Source organism: Teleopsis dalmanni, unplaced genomic scaffold (assembly GCF_002237135.1).
Source record: "Teleopsis dalmanni isolate 2A unplaced genomic scaffold, ASM223713v2 unscaffolded_contig_0990, whole genome shotgun sequence".
In the NCBI taxonomy this organism is placed as follows: domain Eukaryota; kingdom Metazoa; phylum Arthropoda; class Insecta; order Diptera; family Diopsidae; genus Teleopsis; species Teleopsis dalmanni.
In genome coordinates this window covers 1-10,098 of record NW_024032372.1, presented here as the reverse complement: position 1 = coordinate 10,098, position 10,098 = coordinate 1, and the positions used below count along the sequence as shown (strand labels likewise).

At 35.3% G+C, this 10,098-nt stretch overlaps 1 protein-coding gene across 1 annotated transcript; it reads left to right on the top strand.

Moving 5' to 3' along the window:
- Positions 1 to 1,709: 1,709 nt before the first annotated feature.
- LOC119663856 (uncharacterized protein K02A2.6-like) lies at positions 1,710 to 4,268 on the top strand. Its single transcript, XM_038073455.1, has 3 exons — positions 1,710 to 2,211; positions 2,290 to 3,107; positions 3,177 to 4,268. Exons 1-3 carry the CDS (start codon positions 1,710 to 1,712, stop codon positions 4,266 to 4,268), a joined length of 2,412 nt encoding a protein of 803 aa, XP_037929383.1.
- Positions 4,269 to 10,098: the final 5,830 nt, after the last annotated feature.

Genomic DNA, 10,098 nt, shown 5'->3' with positions numbered 1-10,098 from the left:
TAAAGTGATACAAAAACATTATTTGTGTATTATTAGTATGTTTTGCATTAGTTTAAGCAATCTTAAATAATGAAATGTAAACAAAATTTAGTTAAATATAAACTGTCAATGTTGTCGGTTGTATTTACTTCAGTTGGCGACGAGGATAAAAATCTGCAAGTATTCAATCGCTTTCACGCTTATTTCGTACCGTTCAATTTTAAATACAATCATGCCGGGCGAAAGTGAAATTTATAAGCAATTGCTTAAAGAACAACAAGAGTTCTCAAAAAATTTACTGAAACAACAACGTGAGTGGATGGACTCAATGTTTCAAAAACAAGGTGCTGCTGGTGTATCTGAAAGAAATAACAACATTGTTCCAGTATTTCACAAATTTTCGAAAGAACAGCAAACCTGGGAATCATATTTAGAACAACTTAACCAACATTTTTTAGCATATTCAGTTCAGTGCAGTGAAAAACAAAAATCATTTTTCTTGTCTTGGATTGGCACAGAAAATTTTGAGCTGTTAAAAAATCTTTTCGGTAACACGAAAGTACAAGAACAATCTTTCGAAAATTTAACGGAAAAACTAACGGATCATTTCCAGTCGAAACGACATGTGGTCGCTGCACGTTACGATTTTTTCAAAAGGGAAATGAAGCCACATCAATCATACAGAGAGTGGGTAGCAGATCTCCGCGGATTGGCAAGAGAGTGTAACTTTTCGTGCTCAGCCCAGAATTGTTTGCACAATTTCGTGGATGATATGATTCGTGACCAAATTATTATACGTACACCGCACGATGCAGTGCGCACGGCTGCGTTCCAAAAGCCCCAGCCAACACTTGCTGATGTTTTGCAGATTGCAGAATTGTACGAAACAACCACTAAAACGGTGGCAACAATTAAAGAACAAACGATCGAAAACTCAATGCCTGTTAATTCAGTTGGTACAATTATAAAAAAACCGGGTGTTTTCAACAATAACAATAATAAAGTAAAATTCAAATCATGTTCTGGCTGTGGAAACTCTCATGCAAGAGAAAACTGTAAATTTAGAAATGCTGTTTGCAATAGATGTAGCAAAATTGGACATATTGCGCCAGTGTGCATGTCAAAACAAAACAAGAACAACAAACGTAGTTCAGGTGATGAAAACAAGAAGAAGGATTATCGTCGTAAAAGTCACAACATTGGTACTGTTGAAACAATTAACAGTTTAACAGGTATTATAAAAACTGAAAGCAATAAGAATTACATTGACTTGGAAATTTGTAATAAAATTGTGTCTTTCCAAATGGATTCTGGTGCAACAGTTTCTCTAATAAATAAGCGAACATTCAAAACTCTAAATTGCCCAAAGTTGCGAAATTGTACAAAAACCTTATTTGGTTTTGGCAAAAATGAAATTCCAGTGCTTGGTGAACTTTGCGTAGATATCAAATGTGGCGGAAAAGAAAGGGAAGTGGTAATCGTTGTCGTGGATGTCGAAAACTGTAACAATTTATTCGGTTTCGATTTATTCAAAGAATTCGGGTTTGAGATTCAACAAATTTGTAACATTACTGAAAGTGAATCACACAGAATTAGCGAGCTGTGTAAGAAATATGGTGATATTTTTGAACCAGCTCTTGGCACAATAAAAAACTTTAAGGTCAGTATTTTTTTTAAAGCCAAATGCACATCCGAAATTTTACAAAAGCCGACAAATTCCATTTTCGCAAATGTCACTTTTCAAGAAAGTCGATCGATTGACAAATGCGGGTATTTGGAAACCTGTGAAGTTTTCCCAATGGGCTTCGCCTATTGTACTAGCGCCAAAAGCTGATGGTTCCATAAGAATTTGTGGGGATTTTAAACAAGCAGTCAATGCGCAAATTGACATTGAACAATATCCTTTGCCCATACGCGAAAGTCTTTTCCATAAAATTAATTGCGGTCAACATTTTACAAAAATCGACCTTAAGGATGCGTATTTACAAATGGAACTCGACGATGAAGCAAAAACAATAATGGTTGTCAACACTCCACTTGGGTTATTCCAATACCAACGTTTACCGTTTGGGATTGCAAGCGCTCCAGCTATATTCCAAAGATATCTTGAGCAGTTACTTCAAGGCGTAGAAGGTTGTGGAAATTATCTCGATGACATCATCATCTCCGCACCTACATTTCAACAACACATCAGCCGCCTAGAACAAGTACTTCGTATTTTGCAACAAAATGGTATCAGGTGCAAGCAAGAAAAATGTTTCTTTCTGCGAGATAAAATCGAATATCTCGGGCGTCAAATTAGTGCAAAAGGTATATTGCCAGATGAGTCAGGACTAAAAGCAGTCAAAAACCTGCAGCCGCCTAAAGATCTAAAGCAAGCAGAAGCATTCATGGGTAAGGTAAACTATTACCATAATTTTATACCTAATTTTTCGCAATTATCCGCGCCAATCAACATGCTGCGCCGAAAAAATGTAAAATTCACATGGGGTACAGCACAACAACAAGCATTTATAGCTCTTAAAACGCATATTCTCAATGCAGCGCAATTAGCACATTATCAGGAAGATTTACCGTTGGTTCTAGCTACAGATGCCTCCTCCTATGGCATAGGAGTCGTGCTCTCGCATACGTACGTTGACGGTACAGAAAGGCCTATTGCTTTTGCATCTAAAACTCTCGACATTCATCAACGACGATATAGTCAGATAGAGAAGGAAGGGTTAGCTATCGTTTTTGGAGTCAAGCGTTTCCATCAATATTTATACGGAAGAAGATTCACCTTGGTTACTGACCACAAACCTCTTGTTAGCATTTTTAATCCAATTCATCAGTTGCCGTCGATGACGTCACATCGTTTACAGCGATGGGCTATTATACTAATGGCTTATCAGTATGATGTTCGGTATCGTAAAACTACTGAGCATGGAAATGCCGATGCTTTATCTCGTTTACCTGTTGGTGAAGATAAAACTTTTGATCATGAAGAATCCTGTTTCAACATCAATGAACTTAACACACCTATCGACGCTGAAATAATTCGTCAGCATGCCAAATATGACCCAATTCTTCGCCGAGTTTATTTTCTCGTTACAAACGGTTGGCCTGAAAAGCTAATGCCTCAAGATGCTGATCTTCGATCATTTTTCAATCATCGCTTTGCTTTAATACTAAACAACAATTTGCTTTGCCTCCAGACGGAATACAACCGGGTTGTCATTCCAGCCTCCCTTAAGCAGAAAATTCTTAAACTTCTTCATGATGGTCATTGGGGAGTATCGAGAATGAAACAGCTAGCTCGACAACATGTCTGGTGGACTAATATTGACAAAGACATCGCACAATTAACTGAAAATTGTGATGTGTGCAAAATTGCAAATCCTGTTCACGCACGTGAATACTTAAGCTGGCCTGAAGCTGATCGACCTTGGGAGAGAGTACATATCGACTTTGCTGGTCCATTTTGTAATTCAATGTGGCTAATTTGTGTCGACGCTTTCTCGCAATTTCCGTTCGTTGTACAACTATCTACAACAACAACGGTTGACACCGTATCAGCATTGTCTTCTATATTTTCTCTGGAAGGTATACCAGAAACCATCGTAAGTGACAATGGTCCGCAATTTACAGCTGAAGCATTCAAACAGTTTTGCTCAAAACTTGGCATCAAACATATAACAACAGCGCCGTTTCATCCAGCCTCAAACGGGTTAGCCGAACGATTCGTCAGATCTTTTAAAACTGCTGTTCAGAAAAACATTGACGATGGATTGTCTCTCAAATTCGCTGTATCAAAATATCTTGCAACATATCGTGCAATGCCGAATGCTGAGGGTAAATCACCTGCAGAACTTTTACATGGAAGGCCTGTTCGTACCTTGTTGAGTCAACTGTTTGAATCGCCTTGGAAGCACCTTGAAGCTTCGAAACGGAAAATGAAATTTAGTCTAAAGCAACCCGTCTTCGCTCGAAACTACGCAAGAGGGGAAAAATGGATAAAAGGAGTTATTGTGAAACAACTTGGTAAAATGGTTTACCGAGTGAACACATCTTTTGGTTACATCAAACGTCATGTTAATCAGCTTAAAACTAGAAGTAGCTCTGACCTCTCTTCACAACCAATTTTTGAATTCACTCCAAATTTCATCAATGCCACACCGCCTTCATCTAGCCAATCAACATTAATGCCTAGTGAAGAACGTTCTACCGAAGTAGTTCAACTTCGAAAAAGTGGTCGTATTCGGAAGGATGTAAATCGATTTGAATCCGACGATTTCAGGAAAACTTAAACCTTGTCAAAAATTAAGGGCGGAGAAAGTGTTATAATCTAGTATGTTTTGCATTAGTTTAAGCAATCTTAAATAATGAAATGTAAACAAAATTTAGTTAAATATAAACTGTCAATCTTGTCGGTTGTATTTACTTCAATTTCAAAGATGATTTGAAGAATATTCCAGAACTCTTTTATCCTTGTCCTTGGTCGAAGTTGAACTTTTTATTACACTTTTTTAAAAACAATCGAGATAATGCAATCTGTCCGGATTTTAAATCCGGGAATAAAAACAATCATATAATCATATAGAAAAATATGTATTTACATAAAAACAACTTTGGTTTTACTGAAGATTGAACTGAAGATTTATAGCCAGTTATTTTATAACTCAATTATTTAAATTTACTTTTTAAATTGTGTCTGGCTTGAAACCCATTCCAATAACAGCACTATTTCGATTGCCCAAGTTCACCATTTTACTATTTAATTCAGGCTATTTGTGATTCAACACTGTTTCAGATTACACCTTACCGACTCTCCGGCTGGTCAAGTACACTCAGCAAATACAACATTTCATCAATTCAACGATTGCTATTTGTGATTCAACACTGTTTCAGATTACACCTTACCGACTCTCCGGCTGGTCAAGTACACTCAGCAAATACCACATTTCATCAATTCAACGATTGCTATTTGTGATTCAACACTGTTTCAGATTAACCTTACCGACCTCCGGTTGTCAAAGTACACTCAGCAAATACAACATTTCATCAATTCAACGATTGCTATTTGTGATTCAACACTGTTTCAGATTACACCTTACCGACTCTCCGGCTGGTCAAGTACACTCAGCAAATACAACATTTCATCAATTCAACGATTGCTATTTGTGATTCAACACTGTTTCAGATTACACCTTACCGACTCTCCGGCTGGTCAAGTACACTCAGCAAATACAACATTTCATCAATTCAACGATTGCTATTTGTGATTCAACACTGTTTCAGATTACACCTTACCGACTCTCCGGCTGGTCAAGTACACTCAGCAAATACCACATTTCATCAATTCAACGATTGCTATTTGTGATTCAACACTGTTAGAATTAAATAATTGTGCAGCTATTATTACTAATTCTTGGACATCGGATGTCACTAGTTTTGTGGCAAAATATGATATACCAGCTTTCAAATGTCTTTATGCGGAGCTAACGGAATGTTTAACCAAGATTTTTAATATATCAATCATATCATCAGCGTTTAGTTATTTATATAAAGTGATACAAAAACATTATTTGAAAGATGATTTGAAGAATATTCCGGAACTCTTTTATCCTTGTCCTTGGTCGAAGTTGAACTTTTTATTACACTTTTTTAAAAACAATCGAGATAATGCAATCTGTCCGGATTTTAAATCCGGGAATAAAAACAATCATATAATCATATAGAAAAATATGTATTTACATAAAAACAACTTTGGTTTTACTGAAGATTGAACTGAAGATTTATAGACAGTTATTTTATAACTCAATTATTTAAATTTACTTTTTAAATTGTGTCTGGCTTGAAACCCATTCCAATAACAGCACTATTTCGATTGCCCAAGTTCATCATTTTACTATTTAATTCAGGCTATTTGTGATTCAACACTGTTTCAGATTACACCTTACCGACTCTCCGGCTGGTCAAGTACACTCAGCAAATACAACATTTCATCAATTCAACGATTGCTATTTTGTGATTCAACACTGTTTCAGATTACACCTTACCGACTCTCCGGCTGGTCAAGTACACTCAGCAAATACAACATTTCATCAATTCAACGATTGCTATTTGTGATTCAACACTGTTTCAGATTACACCTTACCGACTCTCCGGCTGGTCAAGTACACTCAGCAAATACAACATTTCATCAATTCAACGATTGCTATTTGTGATTCAACACTGTTTCAGATTACACCTTACCGACTCTCCGGCTGGTCAAGTACACTCAGCAAATACAACATTTCATCAATTCAACGATTGCTATTTGTGATTCAACACTGTTTCAGATTACACCTTACCGACTCTCCGGCTGGTCAAGTACACTCAGCAAATACCACATTTCATCAATTCAACGATTGCTATTTGTGATTCAACACTGTTAGAATTAAATAATTGTGCAGCTATTATTACTAATTCTTGGACATCGGATGTCACTAGTTTTGTGGCAAAATATGATATACCAGCTTTCAAATGTCTTTATGCGGAGCTAACGGAATGTTTAACCAAGATTTTTAATATATCAATCATATCATCAGCGTTTAGTTATTTATATAAAGTGATACAAAAACATTATTTGAAAGATGATTTGAAGAATATTCCGGAACTCTTTTATCCTTGTCCTTGGTCGAAGTTGAACTTTTTATTACACTTTTTTAAAAACAATCGAGATAATGCAATCTGTCCGGATTTTAAATCCGGGAATAAAAACAATCATATAATCATATAGAAAAATATGTATTTACATAAAAACAACTTTGGTTTTACTGAAGATTGAACTGAAGATTTATAGACAGTTATTTTATAACTCAATTATTTAAATTTACTTTTTAAATTGTGTCTGGCTTGAAACCCATTCCAATAACAGCACTATTTCGATTGCCCAAGTTCATCATTTTACTATTTAATTCAGGCTATTTGTGATTCAACACTGTTTCAGATTACACCTTACCGACTCTCCGGCTGGTCAAGTACACTCAGCAAATACAACATTTCATCAATTCAACGATTGCTATTTTGTGATTCAACACTGTTTCAGATTACACCTTACCGACTCTCCGGCTGGTCAAGTACACTCAGCAAATACAACATTTCATCAATTCAACGATTGCTATTTGTGATTCAACACTGTTTCAGATTACACCTTACCGACTCTCCGGCTGGTCAAGTACACTCAGCAAATACAACATTTCATCAATTCAACGATTGCTATTTGTGATTCAACACTGTTTCAGATTACACCTTACCGACTCTCCGGCTGGTCAAGTACACTCAGCAAATACAACATTTCATCAATTCAACGATTGCTATTTGTGATTCAACACTGTTTCAGATTACACCTTACCGACTCTCCGGCTGGTCAAGTACACTCAGCAAATACCACATTTCATCAATTCAACGATTGCTATTTGTGATTCAACACTGTTAGAATTAAATAATTGTGCAGCTATTATTACTAATTCTTGGACATCGGATGTCACTAGTTTTGTGGCAAAATATGATATACCAGCTTTCAAATGTCTTTATGCGGAGCTAACGGAATGTTTAACCAAGATTTTTAATATATCAATCATATCATCAGCGTTTAGTTATTTATATAAAGTGATACAAAAACATTATTTGAAAGATGATTTGAAGAATATTCCAGAACTCTTTTATCCTTGTCCTTGGTCGAAGTTGAACTTTTTATTACACTTTTTTAAAAACAATCGAGATAATGCAATCTGTCCGGATTTTAAATCCGGGAATAAAAACAATCATATAATCATATAGAAAAATATGTATTTACATAAAAACAACTTTGGTTTTACTGAAGATTGAACTGAAGATTTATAGACAGTTATTTTATAACTCAATTATTTAAATTTACTTTTTAAATTGTGTCTGGCTTGAAACCCATTCCAATAACAGCACTATTTCGATTGCCCAAGTTCACCATTTTACTATTTAATTCAGGCTATTTGTGATTCAACACTGTTTCAGATTACACCTTACCGACTCTCCGGCTGGTCAAGTACACTCAGCAAATACAACATTTCATCAATTCAACGATTGCTATTTGTGATTCAACACTGTTTCAGATTACACCTTACCGACTCTCCGGCTGGTCAAGTACACTCAGCAAATACAACATTTCATCAATTCAACGATTGCTATTTGTGATTCAACACTGTTTCAGATTACACCTTACCGACTCTCCGGCTGGTCAAGTACACTCAGCAAATACCACATTTCATCAATTCAACGATTGCTATTTGTGATTCAACACTGTTAGAATTAAATAATTGTGCAGCTATTATTACTAATTCTTGGACATCGGATGTCACTAGTTTTGTGGCAAAATATGATATACCAGCTTTCAAATGTCTTTATGCGGAGCTAACGGAATGTTTAACCAAGATTTTTAATATATCAATCATATCATCAGCGTTTAGTTATTTATATAAAGTGATACAAAAACATTATTTGAAAGATGATTTGAAGAATATTCCAGAACTCTTTTATCCTTGTCCTTGGTCGAAGTTGAACTTTTTATTACACTTTTTTAAAAACAATCGAGATAATGCAATCTGTCCGGATTTTAAATCCGGGAATAAAAACAATCATATAATCATATAGAAAAATATGTATTTACATAAAAACAACTTTGGTTTTACTGAAGATTGAACTGAAGATTTATAGACAGTTATTTTATAACTCAATTATTTAAATTTACTTTTTAAATTGTGTCTGGCTTGAAACCCATTCCAATAACAGCACTATTTCGATTGCCCAAGTTCACCATTTTACTATTTAATTCAGGCTATTTGTGATTCAACACTGTTTCAGATTACACCTTACCGACTCTCCGGCTGGTCAAGTACACTCAGCAAATACAACATTTCATCAATTCAACGATTGCTATTTTGTGATTCAACACTGTTTCAGATTACACCTTACCGACTCTCCGGCTGGTCAAGTACACTCAGCAAATACAACATTTCATCAATTCAACGATTGCTATTTGTGATTCAACACTGTTTCAGATTACACCTTACCGACTCTCCGGCTGGTCAAGTACACTCAGCAAATACCACATTTCATCAATTCAACGATTGCTATTTGTGATTCAACACTGTTTCAGATTACACCTTACCGACTCTCCGGCTGGTCAAGTACACTCAGCAAATACAACATTTCATCAATTCAACGATTGCTATTTGTGATTCAACACTGTTTCAGATTACACCTTACCGACTCTCCGGCTGGTCAAGTACACTCAGCAAATACAACATTTCATCAATTCAACGATTGCTATTTGTGATTCAACACTGTTTCAGATTACACCTTACCGACTCTCCGGCTGGTCAAGTACACTCAGCAAATACCACATTTCATCAATTCAACGATTGCTATTTGTGATTCAACACTGTTAGAATTAAATAATTGTGCAGCTATTATTACTAATTCTTGGACATCGGATGTCACTAGTTTTGTGGCAAAATATGATATACCAGCTTTCAAATGTCTTTATGCGGAGCTAACGGAATGTTTAACCAAGATTTTTAATATATCAATCATATCATCAGCGTTTAGTTATTTATATAAAGTGATACAAAAACATTATTTGAAACATGATTTGAAGAATATTCCAGAACTCTTTTATCCTTGTCCTTGGTCGAAGTTGAACTTTTTATTACACTTTTTTAAAAACAATCGAGATAATGCAATCTGTCCGGATTTTAAATCCGGGAATAAAAACAATCATATAATCATATAGAAAAATATGTATTTACATAAAAACAACTTTGGTTTTACTGAAGATTGAACTGAAGATTTATAGACAGTTATTTTATAACTCAATTATTTAAATTTACTTTTTAAATTATGTCTGGCTTGAAACCCATTCCAATAACAGCACTATTTCGATTGCCCAAGTTCACCATTTTACTATTTAATTCAGGCTATTTGTGATTCAACACTGTTTCAGATTACACCTTACCGACTCTCCGGCTGGTCAAGTACACTCAGCAAATACAACATTTCATCAATTCAACGATTGCTATTTGTGATTCAACACTGTTTCAGATTACACCTTACCGACTC